At 32.2% G+C, this 17693-nt stretch overlaps 1 protein-coding gene, 3 long non-coding RNA genes and 1 pseudogene across 4 annotated transcripts; 2 read left to right on the top strand and 3 right to left on the bottom strand.

Annotated features, from left to right (window-relative positions):
- Window positions 1-5962: 5962 nt before the first annotated feature.
- On the top strand, window positions 5963-6772 carry LOC107458108 (uncharacterized; annotated as a pseudogene).
- Window position 6773: 1 nt separating this feature from the next.
- Window positions 6774-8891, top strand: LOC127740613 (uncharacterized). Its single transcript, XR_008001250.1, has 2 exons — window positions 6774-6973; window positions 8194-8891. It is a non-coding gene; the product is annotated as an uncharacterized LOC127740613 (long non-coding RNA).
- Window positions 8892-10214: 1323 nt separating this feature from the next.
- LOC127739595 (pentatricopeptide repeat-containing protein At1g09900-like) lies at window positions 10215-12950 on the bottom strand. Its single transcript, XM_052252265.1, has one exon. The coding sequence runs from the start codon at window positions 12873-12875 to the stop codon at window positions 10479-10481; it is 2397 nt and encodes a 798-aa protein (XP_052108225.1). The 5' UTR covers window positions 12876-12950; the 3' UTR covers window positions 10215-10478.
- Window positions 12951-12988: 38 nt separating this feature from the next.
- Window positions 12989-15573, bottom strand: LOC107458106 (uncharacterized). The gene is made up of 4 exons (XR_008001514.1): window positions 15202-15573; window positions 14622-14695; window positions 14160-14331; window positions 12989-13159 (listed from the first exon to the last, which is right to left on the bottom strand). It is a non-coding gene; the product is annotated as an uncharacterized LOC107458106 (long non-coding RNA).
- Window positions 15574-16903: 1330 nt separating this feature from the next.
- Window positions 16904-17693, bottom strand: LOC107458098 (uncharacterized). The gene is made up of 3 exons (XR_001585962.2): window positions 17664-17693; window positions 17411-17581; window positions 16904-17262 (listed from the first exon to the last, which is right to left on the bottom strand). It is a non-coding gene; the product is annotated as an uncharacterized LOC107458098 (long non-coding RNA).

Below are 17693 nucleotides of genomic sequence, written 5' to 3'. Positions count from 1 at the left end.
TCACTTTCTAGAATATATTTTAATTTATGGGTTAATTAGGCATAAATTAACTGAATTTTACATGATCAAATTGATTATAATGAAGTAGATTATACTAACTGCTAATTGATCAATTACATATTATTATTGATGACTTAACAGAAAATTTAGTAAATATTTTTAAAAAAAATAGCAAATGTTAAAAAGAAAATAAAGTCTTGAAATTTGAGAATGCCAGTTCAAGGAGCGATTAAGCAAAGTCAAATTCTCTAGTGTTTTAAAACAAGAAAATGAGCCTTTGAAAATTAAAATAAAAGATTTAAAAATAAGAAATCCAGCCATTACTACAAGTGATGTTCTTGCTAAAAATGAAAAATTACAAGAGAGAATTAAGAATTTAAACATCGATTTAGCAAAATTTGTTTAAGGTTCTAAAAATTTGGACAAAATTCTTGCTAATCAAAGGTCTCTTTGCATAAAATCTGGTCTTGGTTCTGTGGAGAAAGAAAAATCAGTTTTAAAAAATGATGTTGAAGTCTCCTATTCGAAAACCAAAAGGACCGAACTAATTTTCTATAAAAATCAAATGGTCATTTCTTTTAAAAATAAGAATCTTCCTTTCAACTCTAAAATTCCAATGAGGAGTAACACTTGTTCCAATTGCAATTGAGCTTAATACTCTTCTTCTCAATGCTTTATTTACAAAAAAAAAATAGATAATCATATTTATAATTTTTTGTGATTATAATAATGTTATTGGACAATAAAAAAAAAAAACATCAAAGGATATAAAATAGTTTGGATACCTAAAATTTTTTGAAAGTTTTGTAGCTTTGTCTTGCATCCAATAGGAGTAAAGACATGTGGTATCTTCATAATTGATACTCAAGGCATATGATCATAAAATCTATATTCTTCATCAAGTTAAAAAAATATTGTGACTTTTGAAGATGATAATAAAGAAAAAATTATAGTCATTGAAAAAATTGATAAGTACTTTTCATCTTGCATTGACAAGGTATTCCTTATTAAAGGATTAACACATAACTTCATTAGCATAAGTCAATTACGTGGCAATAGTTATATGATAATCTTTAGAAAAATTGAATGCAAACTGATTAATGAAATTTCTAATTTTATTTTGATCATAGCCAAAAGGTAAGACAATATTTATGGTTAACTTTAAATGGCCTAAAAAGTCAAATATAAAATACTTTTTTTATTAATTCTAAAAAATAAATTTGGCATAAGAAGTTAGGACATGTAAGCATGTTCCAAATCTCTAAACTAGTTAAAAGAAATTTAGTGAGAGATCTTCTTAATATCAAGTTTAACAAAAATATCACTTATGATGCTTATCAAATGGGCAAATAAACTAAAATCTCTTTTAAATATAAGAAAGACATCTCCACTAAACGTCCTTTAAAATTTTGCATATTGATCTCTTTTGACCAACTAAAACTCAGTCTTAGAGGTAAAAATTTTGGCATGGTTATAGTAGATGACTATTCTAGATATAGTTGGGTAATTTTTATTGCTCATAAAAGTAATGCTTTTCAAACTTTTCAAATATTCACCAAAAAAGTTCAAAATAAAAAATATTTAAAAATTATTTCTATAAAAAGTGATCATGAAAAAAGTTTGAAAACTATCTTTCTGAATTTTTTGTGATAAGAATAACATTACATATAATTGTTCTTGTCTAATACTTTAATAAAATGATTTAGTGAAAAGAAAGAATAGAAGCCTTCAAAAAATCGTTAAAACTATATTATGTGAAAGTGACCATTCCATATTTTCTTTGGGCTAAGGTAGTGAACATTGCGTGTTATTTTTTTAACTGAACCATTATTCGTAAGTTTTTAAAGAAAATATTTTATGAACTATGGAAAGGAAGCCGTCCTAATCTGAATTATTTTCACATCTTTGGATGTAAATGTTTTATTTTGAATCGGAAAAAATCTTAAAAAGTTTGATCTAAAAAGCTATAAAAGGATATTTATTGGTTATTTCATAACTAACTGAGCCTATAGAATTTATCTTAAAGACTCCAAAACTGCTGAAGAATATTTTGTGAGACTAATACTATTTCTAGTGTTCCTATAGATAATATTACAAATAACACAAAGGATGAAAATAACTCTAGACACGGTGTAATCCTTGAAATGCAATTAGATTAGCAGATGTTGATGCAAATAAAAATTCTAGAGAAAAAATAGAATTATCTCTTATTTCTGTAGGAGATACTTCGATTGTAAAATATCCAAAAATTGCAGAATCAGTATCTGAACCTGATCCAACTACTTCAAAACTTAGAGAATAAAAATTCTTGTAGAATTATCCTAATTAATTCATCATAGGTGATTTGTCACAAGACATTACAACAAGATCATCTGCAAGAAGATTAGAATCAAGCAATTTTGTCTTTATATCAATAATTAAATGTCAAAATATTAATTTTTTTTTCAATAATAAAATAAAAAAAATTCATATTTACCCAAACATGATTTTTGGACTTTAATTCTCAAAATACAATTTTTTTGGCATTTAAGCAAGTTCGTCGGACCCCGGTGGACTCTATAAAAATTAGCAAGTTCGCCTAGCCCAGCGAACTCTATAAATTTTATAGGTTCGCCTAACCCCCAGCGAACTCCACTCAAGTTTTTTGAAAAACGCACTTTTAATCTATATCATTGTCTAGAAAATAGTATATAGATCTACAAACAGTATATAGGAATACACAAAAATATAAAGACAACAAGCATGACTTTTTCAATGATTTTTTAATTATAAATTAAAAAAAAATAAGTCATATTTAACAATGACAACCATTGTTATCGTCTCTAAAAATACATAGATACAGCGGAATAAGCCATATTTAACAAGAATTTTTTAATTATAAATTAAAATAAAATAACTATTTCCCAAAAATAACAAGGATTGTTATCCTATGTACTTTTGTGTACTCTTAGGCAGTGTTTGTTTGATATCCATGTCCATCAAAGACACAAACACGATAGTACATGTTCAGTGTTTGTTTTGTAAGACATAAATATAAGAAGGACACGGTTACACATACTTACACACTAGAGACATATGATTTGTGTCTTCTCAAAATGGTGAGACATGGATCCTTTTATGTGGACACAAATTATAATAATTTTTTGGACAATATCACCCTTAATAAATTTATAAAATTCCTGAATCTGCCCTCCTTTCTACGTCATTCCCTTCCCTCCCAGTTCAGTTCATCACTCTCAGGTCTTCCTTCTTCTATCTCTCCTTCTTCTATATCAAGATCTTTTATTGTTGTAGTCGTCGCCAACGCTGTCACCGTCACCGACACCGTCATGACCTTTTTCTTCTTTTTCTCTTCTTCATCTTTGTCTATATCTTTTTCGCCCTTCTCTGCCATTGTTGCCTCTGCAACAAAAATCACTGCAGCCTCCTCTACATACTATCGTGCATTGATGTCTATACTAGCATGAATTGATGTTTCCATTGTACATGCAGCTAGTTTAGCAACTTGTCTTTCTTCCTTTTTCTTGTTGGAGATTGTTATCAATTTATTTGGAATTTGTTTGTTAAAAAAAGGAAATTTGATTTATTTGAACTCTTGTCTTGTTTTTTTTAAGATGTAAAGTGATATTAGATTAATACACATTATGATCTTGTATTATGTTATTTTATTGAATTATTTAATTAGTCTAATAGTTATAAATTGCAGCAGTGAAATGGTAGTGATGACAGGAAAAAAATGGTGATAGTGGTGTTTTTTTATAAGGATAATATTGACATTTGTAATTTAATGTCATGTCTTATGTGTAGTTGCCGAACAAAAAAAAATTTTGTGTATTATTGTGTCTATGTCTTTAATATTTATGTTCTTGTGTCTATGTCTCAACCCATATATGAACCAAATACAGCCTATGTACTCTAGAAACGATGATAATGATTATCATTGTTAACTTTTCAATCTGATATATTTGAAATGGATTATTTTTGGGAAATAATTATTTTTTTAATTTATAATTAAAATTTTTTTGGTTAAATATGGCTTATTCTAGTGTGTCTATGTATTTTTAGAGACGATAATAATGGTTGCCATTGTTAAATATGATTGATTTTTTAATTTATAATTAATTTTTTTTTGTTAAATATGGCTTATTTCATTGTACCTATGTAATTTTAGAGACGATAACAATAGTTTCCATTGTTAAATATGGCTTATTTTTTAAATTTATAATTTAAAAAATTCTTGAAGAAGCCATGCTTGTTGTCTGTGTATTTTTGTGTACTCATGTATACTGTTTGTAGATCTATATACTATTTTCTAGACAATGATATGGATTAAAAGTACGTGTTTCAAAAAATTTGACTGGAGTTCGCCGCGGTTAGGCAAACTCTATAAAATTTATAGAGTTCTTCGGGAGTTAGGCGAACTTGCCAATTTTTATAGAGTTCGTTGGGGTCTGGCGAACTTGTTTAAATGCAAAAAAAAATTGTATTTTGAGAATTAAAGTCCAAAAATCATGTTTGAGAAAATACAGATTTTTTATTTTATTATTGAAAAAATCTTTAAAAAGGTTCTTGAAAATCCATCTTAAGTTAAAGTTATGAAAGGTGAGCTAAAGATATTCAAAAAGAATAAGGTCTGGACTTTTGTTCATGATTCAAATAGCAAGATTGTCACTAGAACCAAATGGGTATCTAAAAACAAATTTGGAAAAGATGATAAGATTGTGAGAAATAAAGCAAGGTTCGCTTGTTGCACAAGGATATGATCAAGAGGAAGGATTAGACTTTGATGAATCATTTAATCCAATTGCTCAAATGAAGGCAATAAAGTTGCTCCTTGCTTATATTGTGTTTCAAGTATTTAAGCTATACCAAATAGACATAAAGTGTGTTTTTCTTAATGTTTTAATAGATAGGAATCGGAAGTATACGTGATTCAACCTTCTAGTTTTGAAAACAAAATTTTTTTTTACTATGTTTTTAAAATTGCTAAAGTTGTTTATGGTTTATGAAAAATTTTAAAATTTGGTATAAAAACTTAACTCTTTTGTTTTGAAAAATAATTTTCAAAACAGAACCATAAACACAACTCTATTTATTAAAAGTTCTAATGATCAATTTGTTATTGTTCTAATATATATTAATGACATTGTTTTTGGTTTAAGGAATGAGTCTTTAAATATAGATTTTACAAAGTTAATGTCTAGTGAATTCTATATGAGAATGATGGGAGAATTTGACATTTTTTTGACAAATTGGGTTGCAAAATAAATAAATTCCTCAAAATATCTATGTGCACCAAAAAAAATATATACAAAAAAATTGATCAAGAAATTTGGAATGAAAAATGTTAAGTTGATGAATAAGGGAAAACAATGGACTAACTTGTCCAGCCTAATGAGGCGATTCCAATTTTTTATCCTTCTCTGTCTAGTAGCAAATTGGTAGGTACCTCGCCATTTTTTTTTTCTGAAAAAATGATTAAACTACTAAATATTAAAATTATATATAATTTTAAAAATATTTTAATAAATTTATAATTTTTAAATTTACAATAGCTAAAATTTTAATAATTTTAAATATTTAATAAACATGATCATTAACCAAATTTTTTGAAGTAAAATAATCAAACTGACATTGTCCAATTATCCAAATATCATATGTGTGTGAATGTTTCATACTTACAGCTCAATGCATTGGGGCTTCTCCCTACGCACAAATCAGACTGGGTCTCATCCTTACCTCCTGCTCAGGTTGGATTCATATTTTCAATAGTGAATGAGAGTTTATTTTGTAAAATAAAAAGCAAATATTTAATTAGTTTTAAGTTAACATAATGAGATTGATATATAATAAAAATTAAAAATTTAATAGTAATTTTTTTATCTTATTATTTTATTATATTTTCAAATTTAAAGTATACCTCTTCCCAGAATTAGTATAATGGAAATAATAATAAGAATTAGTACTTATGATTAGGAGTAAGGAGTAGCCTTCAGTAATTGAAGATTGAAGTTTGGGTTGGAAGCCCTAATCAATCATCGAGAAAGGTCCTCCATTCTCTTCTTTACTAAAACCACTGAATCAGTGAATCATCGAATGGATAAAGGAAAGGGAGTCATGGGATCCAACGCTCGAAGATGGGCCGTTGACTTCTCCGACAATTCAACCTCTCCTTCCTCTCGCGACGTTCCTGATCCTCCCGCTTTCTCTCGTGCTTCCATTGATCAGGTACTCTTTTTTTGTTGACATTAATTTTAAAAATTAAGAACGCAATTTTCTGAAAAAAAAAAAAAAAGAGTTAAATTTCGTAGGACGATTCAACCCTCAGTCGCCAGAAGAAGGATGCTGAATCAAACTGGAAAGCACAGGTTCGCCTCTTTTTAACATTTTAGTTTTCAATTTTGGGTAATAATCTGGTTGCTAAGAACTTATTTACTTTAACTGTTGCTTATACTATGCTATTGGATCTGGATCAACATTCACTTTGAAATAGTATTGCATATTCTAACTGTGGAAGTAGTTTACGATTGAATTACTGTTTAAGAATTTGATAGTGCGTGGAAGTTATAGATCCTTTTTAAAAGAAAGTTTTACATTTTGGGGAACATGACAGAAAGCTTGGGAAGTAGCACAAGCCCCTTTCAAGAACTAGCTAATGATGGGGTTTATGATGTGGTTGGCTGGAAGTACAGTGCACCTGTTCAGCATTGCTATCACCTTCTCAGCTCTTTGGCAGCCTATCAGCGCCTTGCAAAGCGTTGGCAAGAGTAAGATTCAGATCCTTGAATTGAATCCTGTATGATGTAAAGCATGTGTTAGTTTAGTGCATGCTTTTAGCTGTGACTCTGGTTGCAGTTGCACCGTGATGCCAAAAATTGCGGGAAAAACCGCTGCAACGCAGATGTGGAGAGTATTGCTACAGTAATGTTGCACCTGCAATTGTGGTCGTCAGCTGCAATTTAAAACCATGGTTGTACGTGATGCCTATCTAACTACAATAACAGAAAACTTTTGTAACTACTGACTCTGATTAGAGCATTGTATTAGAATTCCATTATGTCTATTATTCCCCTCCTTCTCTTATGTGGATTGATAATTTGCTCCAGCCATGATAGGGTATATCAGTATCATTTTTATAATGCATTGTTCTGTTTGTGTACTGTATCCTTTTGTTTCACTTTCCTAATTCTTATGCATGTTGCTAATTATTAGCAGTAAGCCAGTAAATGTGCATATTGTTTTCGCTTAAAGGATTATCTATTCATCATATCATTTGATGATGGAAATGTTTGCAAGGAATAAATTTAACCAACTGAAGGCCATAGTAATTTATATCTGAAACTAGTAGACTGAGTTGTAGTTGGAAATGCGTTTGCTGAATATTTGACCCTATAGATCCTGTTCCCTATCTCTGGTGATTTGATATTTTGTTGTTTTATTTTCCCTTTTCTGGTCTTTCCTCAAACTTAACCAGTCATGGCCTAATGTAAAAGCCTTTATTAGAAGTCATTTTCTTCTGGAATTGATGATAATTCTCTTTTTTTTTTTTTTTCTTCTCATTACATTTCCATAATATTTTCTATTTTGGTCTAGGTTATGTGTTGAGCCATCTTAAAACGATAGCCTAAAAAGATAGGCATGCTATCTTTTCTCTGTTCAAGGTTTAATTATAGAAACTGATTCATTTCCTTGGACCCATTCTATTGTGTTTGTTAGAGTGCTGGTAATGAATTTTGTTAAATTATAAATTTGCTAGTTCCTTCATTCTTCTCCTCTCTTCTCTTCTCACATGCTTCTTGATTCTACAAATTAAGTCAGTTTTCCTTTTATAGGCTGAAACTGTTATCAGGATTAACTAAGTTATGCTTCCAAGTCTTTCTGTGGTGTCGATATTAGCATCATCAATATACAAAAACTGTAGATTGGATTTAAAAAAACAAAAGATGAAACGAAACAGATTCTATGAGGTTCTACATGCTCTTTTAAGTTCACTTTGTAAAACTGGATATTGATATTTTTTCAATTTAAAATGTGATTATTGATGTTGAAAATAGATCTATGATGATTGATACTCTCCTGATTCCAATCTTTTGTGATTTAGTTGCACCATGTTCATCGTTGTGATGCTATTCTATGTATTCAGTATTCTTTGTTCTGTGTGCCTATTATAACCTTGCTTCTGCTTATCTACAGGAAGTGGAATATTCAGGTGGGGGTCTTAATTTGAGTTGATGAGAAATCTCTTGTTCATCCTAGTGTGTTTTTGATGAAATTTAAATAGAGAAGGATGAGGCTTGCTTTGTTATTTACGATAAACGTAACATACTCTTGGAGTCACCTGGATTGGCCAAGGTTTGTAGGAGGCTATAGTAATCTGAATAATTAAGAAAAAAATGTTTCTCTTTTATCTTGTTTTTGGATAAACTTCTATTTTTGCCTAGGATTCCAATATTTGCATGTCAATTTTCTCTCATTTTCATTTTAATTTAGATATTATGAAGCATTGTAGTAATTGACTTGGTTTATAAGCTTGAGTACATTCATGGATATGGATACTCAGATGCTAAAAATCTCATATGACCTTGCGGGTTGTGATGCTTAGGTTAAAAAAAATTAAAACATGACAAGCTCGTGAGATTTTCCCGTGAGGTTGCATTTCTTTTGATTTATATTTCATCACGGCAGCATATATGATGTATCACAATCTTAGCATAGCTATAAATAAGACTGTTGTCTTGTATACTGAATGCTATAGAAGAGCTGATATTATTATAATATCTCCTCTCTTGTTTACATAAGCTTGAGGAGACAATCACCTAGTATCGGATCCAAAGTGCTTATGTCATTTGTTTATATATTTAAACTAACGAAAATTACTATCAAGTTGTCAATATTGCATCTGAATATTATTAGTTTATTACTTTTATTCCATTTGCTGATTTGCATATATGTAGTTCGTTAAATTTGATATTGATTATTATTATGATTAGAAGTATATATTGATGAGAGATATTTTTTAATAAAATAATGATCGGCTTAAAGTCAAATTGGGTAAGCTAATAAGAAAAACAAAATATCATCAAGATTCAAAAATCTCATCTCTTGTCCAAAAACATAACATGTCTCATCAAAACCCCTAAAGAAAATGCCTATTGAAAAAAAAAATGTATTCTAGATAGAAAAGAGAATACATGAGCTCATATTGATTAAAGAGTTAATAATCAAATTAGTTTTTGAAGTATAAGATATTTTTTAATTTCGTCTTTAAAATTTTTTAATCAAATTAGTTTTTCAAAAATTACGAAATAATCATATTTGTCCTTGAGTGACTTCATTAATAATTTTTGTCTAATAATTAATGACGTAGAATATTAAATGATAATATACATAATACCTAACATGTTCAATTGGATACTGACCAAATCTGTTTATGAAAACTATCAATTTAGTTGTTGGGTCATTGCGAATATAGTTTATATAATTAGAAAAAAGATACTAAATAAATTTTCATAAATATATCTAATCATCAAATATAATTAATTCATAATCTTTAAAAAACCAATTTAATTGCAAAATATTTTAGGGACAAATTTAAAAAATATCTCATCTTTCAGAAATTAATTTGACTATTAACTCATTCATTAAATGAATAGAAAACGTATCTCATGATAACCATCAACCTAATAGCATGTACTTCTCATGTGTGAATTACTGTCTTATTTCATATCACCCCTATGAGGAAAAGCAGTGTATCATACTTGTATATTAACCACAAAGACAAGTAGATCCCATAGTCATATCAAGTCATGAGGAGGTCTTGGATGCAATCAAAGGCTCTTGGCCAACAAAAACAAGTGCTATATATCTTAATATACTGATATCTCAATTTTATTTCTTCTTCACATCAAATCACACTCTTATTCTAGACCTGCTACTCTTTTCCTTAAACTTCAATCCATTCATGATTAAATCTGTTTGTTTTATTTTAATCCCATCCCTTTTTACAACGTCATTGAGGTTTGAATACAACACATCTCATCTTATGACTTAGAATAGTCAATGTGCTAAGTTCTCTTCCAAATGATTGGGAAGACTATGTTTGGAAAGAAGCATGTGATTGTCAACCAGAAACACAATGTTAGAATTATTTTCATGCACAACTTGTAAGATAAAAATATATCATGTAAACAATATTTAGAAGAAGATGCATACTCTACTCTTAAATTCTTTTTTTCTTGTTATCAAACTGAAAATATAAGCACAACACTAGCATGAAAATAATATGCCTATCATCATCACCACCAAAAAGAAATACATGTGCCAAACATAAAAAAGACAATTATCTAAACCATATTTAAGATTACATAAATAAATTTTGCTTTCTCAAAAATCAGAATCATTTTCCATAGAACAAAGAATGGCTTTACCACAACATAGCACCATGGGCACAACCTTTAAGTTTGGAGTAGTAGCTAACATCACAAATTCATCTCATTTTGTTGTATTCCACGCTCGACAAGTTGCAACATAAGGTTATCAGCCTCAACCAACTTTCCATCCGACATTAGTTTCTTGCTCACTTTCTGACACAACTTCAAATCAGGAATCAAATTACGACTGAACATTCTAGAAGCCACTCGATTTGCTGATAGAGGAAGCCCTTTAGTCAGATAGCTTTCAATGAGAACATGGCATGTATTAGCATCAAGGTTTGATGCTGTTCTCAAAACCTTTCCCAGAAGTTTCTCAGCCTCCTCGGGTTTCCCAAAAGCACAAAGCTTTTCAATTACTTGATTGTATAATGTTCTTAATGGCTTCCTAACAAGCATTTTTTCCAATAGTTTCAACATATCATCCACTTGCTCCCATTTACAATAATGGTGAATGACTGTCCTATATGTTACCGGAGTAGGATCCAAACCTTTGCACAGCATCTTCGTTATTAACTCAGCAGCCTCGTCCAATCTACCTATCCTCCCCAATGCATCAAACAATATTGTAAATGTGACAACATCAGGATGTTTGTTGATTAAGTACATGTCTTCTAGCACTGATAGAGCAGCTTCCAAGTCACCAATCTGACAAAAACCGTGAATTACAGTAGTAAAGTTTACGACATTGATGGCACAACCCTTATTCAGGCATTCATCTAAAAATCTTTTAGCTTTAACTACTTCCTGATTTTGACACAGAGACTGTATTAGCAGGTTAATTTCAACTGGAGTTGGAAAAAATCCCTTTCCAACCATTTTCCTAACCAAATCACAAGCTGCGGACAAGTTTCCTTCCCTACGAAAACCATGCATCACAACACTGTGACTTATGGCATTTGGCATCCACCAATGCTCCTCACTTACATTCAGCATCTCTCTTGCCTCTAACGATTTCCCATTGTGGCACAGGCCATTTAACAAAGCTGTGTATGAAACGGTATTTGGCTTGCACCCATGTTTGTACATCTGCTGCAGCATCTTTTTCGCTTCATCTATCTTTCCCATGCGACAAAATCCATCAATAATAGCAGTATATGTCACAACATCAGGAATACAACCCTTCGAGTACATCTCGTTCACTAAACTCTTTGTCTCGTCTATTTTGCCTTTCTTACTAAAGGAGTTAACTACTGCACTATACCCAACCTTATCAATGTGGAAGCCCTTGTCTTCTGCTTCTCTTAAGTAAGCCAAAGCATCATCTGCATGTCCATGCTTGGATAGCGTGTGAATAAGTGTATCATATGTAACCTGATCTGGAATTAATTCACTATTCACCACCATTTTCTCCATCAACAGCTTCACTTCTTCAATTTTTTTCTCCTTGCAGAGGAAAACCATCACAGTATAATAACTAACCTTGTCAGGGGGACATCCCTTGGATGCCATTTCCACAATAAGCTCCAATGCATCTTCAACCCGATTCAGATCACAGTAACCCTTGATCAAGCAATTATAAGTGACAACATTAGGTTTGATTCCAACCAGCTCCATTCGATTCAAGATTCTCAGTGCCTTCTCCAATTTGCTGCCCTTAACTAAAACATAGATAGCAATGTTACATATAGATAAATTAAGTTCAATTCCAGCTTTCTGCATCACGGTCAAAACTTGCATGGCATGCCTCAACATGCCTGCTCGACTATAAGACACCATCACATAGCCAAAAGCTTTAGAGGAACATTTGATTCCACGACGCAACATAAGCTTAAGAATCCGCTTAGCACCCTGGCACAATTTAGTCTTGCTAAGCACATCTAACAATGTATAGTAGACAATAGCATCGTGTTTGTAGCGCCACTGCCGATCAGCCCAATAGAAGAAATTCAAAGCAATTCGTTCATCTTCTTGAGAGCGTAAGACAGCACAAACATGTGGGGGCTTCAATTTTCTCAACAAGTACCTCAAATATCCTTCAAGTGTAGGGTTCCAAGCTGACCTATATGTAATCAACCTACAAACTTCCTTAACCAAAGGATGCCTGATTTCATGTTCATCAATTTCAACTCTGCCAATACTCTCTCCATAAGCATAATTATCATTGCTATTAGAGGAGGTCATAAACTCAAGACCCTCATCATCACCATCACTAGAACCTTTTCCATCACCATCTTTTTCCTCTTTATCATCACTCAGTGTATCAATACTATCAAAATTGAAGTTCTGACCATTATCATCGGTAGTAACACGCAATTGCCCTGGAAACCTAAAACTATGATTTTCACGTTTACCACCTTGAGCCCCAGAACCAGAAACAGAACTTTTTGCAGGCAATGATGAAGAGCACAGATTCAGATCAACACAAGATAATGAATAATCATAGAAATAGCTCAAGAATCTATATTGTAAACCCTTTCGCAATGGATTCAAGCTCAGTGCCATAAGGTGCAGGAAGGCAATGTTTTTCACAACATGAAGAATACAAAAGGAACTTTGATTCAATTATGAAGAAGTGCAGGTACCTATATTTTTGAATTTGAAAAGGATTGGTTGGTGCGATTCACAATTAATGGAAGCTTTGGATGAAATAGAGAGAGGAATCGAAGATGGAATATGCGCCATGCGACTGTGGTATCGTCTTTTTGCACTGGGCCTCACCGCTCATGATGACACCTAAACAACATTGTTGATTGCTGGGATTTTGAATTACATCCCTCTAAAATCAGCTGCAAATTTTAGAACAATAGTCACAGTATCTCAATAACATTTGAACAATAGTCACTTAGTTGGTACTCGATACTACTACAATAGTATCTTAATTTAATACAATAAGAAAAACAAACCATAAATTATGTCCATGGAGTAATTTCGAAATCTAGGTATCTATCTTCATGTGATGTTCTTGGGATGATGGTGTTTCTGATGAAACCATCTTAAAATCCCATAGAAGAAAAGAATTCAATCAACTAAGTAACCAATAGCAAAACAAACCAGCATCATTACAGAAACAATGATCAACAATCAACCAAATTCATAATCAATGAAACCAATTCATAAACCAATTCAACAATTAATAAAACCACTGCATATTCAACAATTAAACCCAAGGTTTTGAAAACCGAACCAATCATAAACCGATCTAGTCACTAATTTACTGATTTACTGGTCTAACCGGTTCAATTGTGGTCCAACCGAAAAAATCGTTTTATAATAAAATAATAAATAAATTATAAATAAACACTTTAAAATATAATTATAGTAATATAAACTTTAAAATATCATCTAAATTTAAAAAATGCATGAAATGTCACCAACTAAAATCTTAAGGTCTTAGAAAAAGTATAAACTCCAAATATGAAATGCCAACATAAAATCATCAATCATCATAAATTGATTTTTTACTTGTGCAGAAAAATCAAAAGATGCAGCATAAAAACTACTACTATCACTACTTTGATATAAATCAGCATCAATATCACCTAATAAAATACAAATATTATCATTATGTTAAAAACAGTGCTGACAAGAATTGAAGGAGTACTATATTGTTATACATAGAGCCCATTCAATAACAATTAATATTAGTAAGCACTAACTTACCGGTCTTACAATTTACAAAGACTGAAAGACATACATTCTAATTGGATGAAAGTGTTTCTCATTCCATAGCAATTACACTCATGAACAAAAACCACCTCAGAAGAACAAAAAATGGAGTTATCTTACCCTAATAAGTCAGTACTTAGGCTAATACTTCTTAGCATTCTCAACAGTGCCATAAATCAAAACCAAAACAAGTGGATTTGCCCCCTCCAAAATGGGTGTGTAACTTGAACACGAACGCAATGTCGGCGTCCTTAACATCATAGATTCTAGCAAGCTTCTCCTTAAGCTCATCCTTCATATTTCAAACAGAACAAATTAAAAACCCTAAACACCATAATTGTCCAACCAATAATTACCAGACAAAAATCAATTAAATCTAAAGTTTTCAGCTCACAAACAGTAATAATGTTCTCATAATTGTCCAGCCAATAATACTCAGAATTGAATTTAATTGATAATACCTGCTTCTTTTCTATTTCTTTGATTTTTTATTTTTGATTCGTGAGAAGCAAGAAATTAGGGTTAGTTTCAAAATCCAACATTAAAACTAAAGGAAATAACATAAACTTGCAATCGATTTACCAGGACATGGACAGCAACTCGCACAGACTTGAAGCTCTGCTTTTTATATCTGCTTCCTATTGAATTACCGAAATCTACAATTGAAGAAAATATTATTAAACAGCAACTTTATTTTTAACCTGTTGAATTACCCAAAAAAATCACAAACACAGCATAGAAATAGTACACAAACACAGCAGAGCATCCAGTGCTAATCAAGAATCAAATAATCATTCAACAAAAACACAAAACATTCAATAATCATTCAATAATTTCTGAACAGAGCATTAAAAAAAAAAGAATTTAGGAGAGGGTTTGGTGCAGAAAAAACTTTTTTCCCTCAATTTTTCGAAGTACTTTCTTCAACCCAGTAACAAGTAACAACAACAAAGTTCACAACTTAACTAACAATAATTATTCATAATTATTCAACAATTATTCAACAAAGTTCACAGTTCACAGTTCAGTTCACAGAAAAATAAAGAAATCACGGTTCACAGTTCACACTTCACAAAACTTCACAGTAACCATCGAACGGGCTTGAACAGATAACTAACAATAATTATAAAAAATTATTCAATTATAGTTGAAAAAAAATTACCTAGAAGCTAGAAGCCTTGAACAGAGCACGCAAGAGGGAAACACCGAGACAAGGAGTACCTTCGAACGGGCTTTCCAACGGGACAGTGGCTACGGTGGAACAGAGCTGGCGCCGGCGGGACCGTGGCTGCGCGACGGAGGCTTCCACGTTCGCACGGTGGCTGCACGATGGAGGGGAAGGAAGGTTGCGATGGCTGCTGCGCGATGGAGGGTAAGTGAGGAAGCAGGCAGTGGCTGTTCGAAGTTGGAAGTTCCGACGGCGGCGGTAGCAGGCGGTGGCTGCAACGAAGCGAGGGAGGAACAGGAGCTCGATGGGAGGAGCTCTGGACTGAGTGCGAGAGGCAGAGAGCGCGTTCTGGAGTCTAGAGTTTGGTTAGGGTTGGTTTGGAGTAGTGAAGTTTCTAAACGACGCAGTTTGCTTCCTAATTCAAAAAACCGGCCGGATTATGGTTTGATTCGACCGACCGGTTTCTGGTAAGTTTAACGGTTCAACGCGGTTTTTAAAATTGACGGTTTTAACATTTTACCAATCCGAACCGGTTTTTAAAATATTAATTAAACCATATTCATAATCAGCAAAACTCCTCCATATTCATATTCATAAATCAATTCAAAAATCAATTCAACCACTGTCATATTTATTTCTAATCAACTCATAAACCAATCAACAATAAAATTCACAGCAATAACATCAATGAATCAACATGGAAAAACTATAAAAAAAAAATTAAAATGCTCACATGATGTTGTAGAAGTAAAAGATGGACAATGAGCAGCAGTTCAGGTAGCAACAACCACGGAAGAGAGGCAAAGGAGGGACAGAGGCCCAGCACGGCGAGACGCGAGCACTCCCCATGAAGCACAGGAAGAGTAACAAGACGCGAAAAATGGAGCACACCAGACGTTGGGTGTTGTGATGACAGAAGACAACGATACGCTGCATGGCTTCAGGAAGCATAGTTCTAGCACTCACCGGCAAGCATAGTTCTAGCACTCACCGGCAAGCATAGTTCTAGCACTCACCGGCAAGCATAGTTCTAGCACTCACCGGCAAGCATAGTTCTAGCACTCACCGGCAGAGGCTCGACGAGATGCTAGCGGCCGAGCATACAGCATAGACGGAGGAGAGAGGCGGGAGGCAACTTGTGAGCACACGATGCAGAGTATCCGGCGAGAGGCACAACGACGGCGACGAACAAAAATATATATAAAAAGATTATAAATATCAAAGTGCACCCGAAATGTTATTTGCCGTTAGTGAATTTGTAAAACTTAAGGTGTACTTTTGTCTTTCAAAATCAATATTTCGGATATACTTTTATATTTATGAACTTTGATATAGGATTTTGTCCATGCCAAACTCTTTCATATGTACTATTGTCCATTTACTCCTTACTTAAATGGACTAGTGAATTAACTATTAGACCAACTCAAATTGGTTGATGTAAAATTAATTTAGCATGTAAATGCTAATTAATACCGGCTAGAAAACTTGCCATATTTGCAAATTTCAAGTGAATTTTGCCTGCTTGCTGACACTATTTTTGTTGTTGAAATAGTATTTTATAGAAAAAAAATGTTAAAAGACTAGCATAATTTATTATTTTTGACCAACAATTATCCAATTATATTTTAAAATATTAGGCTAAAAGTGTGTTATTGAATTACAAAACTAAAGAAATTAAAATGCTGGCGAAAAACTTTTTCTTTGTTTAAAATTTCATTACTACATAAGTAATATAATATCCGAATTCTTACATAATGCATTGTCTAATATGAGGTCAACTCTTATATCCAATTATTTTCAGTGATTTTGATTTGATTTCTACAAAATGACCCAGTAAAAAAATAATGCCGGATTCAACTCATCCCAACCCCAGCACGTACACCTCTACATCTCTATTCGGGTAAAATCAAGTTTCAGATTATGGTGCTTGCAAAACAGGACTCGAGTCGATTTTATTGCTATTGCTGTTGCTGCTCATATATCTGCATATAAGCTTCTTAAAGTGCAACCAAATGAGGAAGTGTTTCTGAGACGTGCAAATCCTGCATCTCGTACCTATTTTATTTTTTTAAAGGAAAGAAAAGAAATAAAATTAAGATATTAATTCCTAGTATTGAAACAGAAATTCAGATTGATGAATTTGAGTTCTAAAGGATAAATAGACTGATGAATGTTCTGTCTCTAGCCAAGAAACAAAACTTACCATAGTTCTTCTGATTTGCGTTGAACAAATACCCTGTAGAAACCTTCACCAGGTTTGCCATCATGGACGACATTGGCAATTAACCATATATGGATCGCAATTTCTCATTTTCTTTCGGCGTTGGCAAGGGAATGTAGTCCTTCAACTCCAGGTTCTTAACAGGAAAGTTGACTGAAACGAGAATTCTTATTATGAACTTGGAATAAGCAAGCTGGCATCAACTAGAACAAAATTACAGCAAGTAAATTCTTACCTAAAGTGGGATTTTTCTCCACAAAAAAAT

This window comes from Arachis duranensis, chromosome 7 (genome assembly GCF_000817695.3).
Source record: "Arachis duranensis cultivar V14167 chromosome 7, aradu.V14167.gnm2.J7QH, whole genome shotgun sequence".
NCBI classification, from domain to species: domain Eukaryota; kingdom Viridiplantae; phylum Streptophyta; class Magnoliopsida; order Fabales; family Fabaceae; genus Arachis; species Arachis duranensis.
Note: the sequence above shows the minus strand (reverse complement) of the source record. Positions and strands in the feature narration are given on the sequence as shown.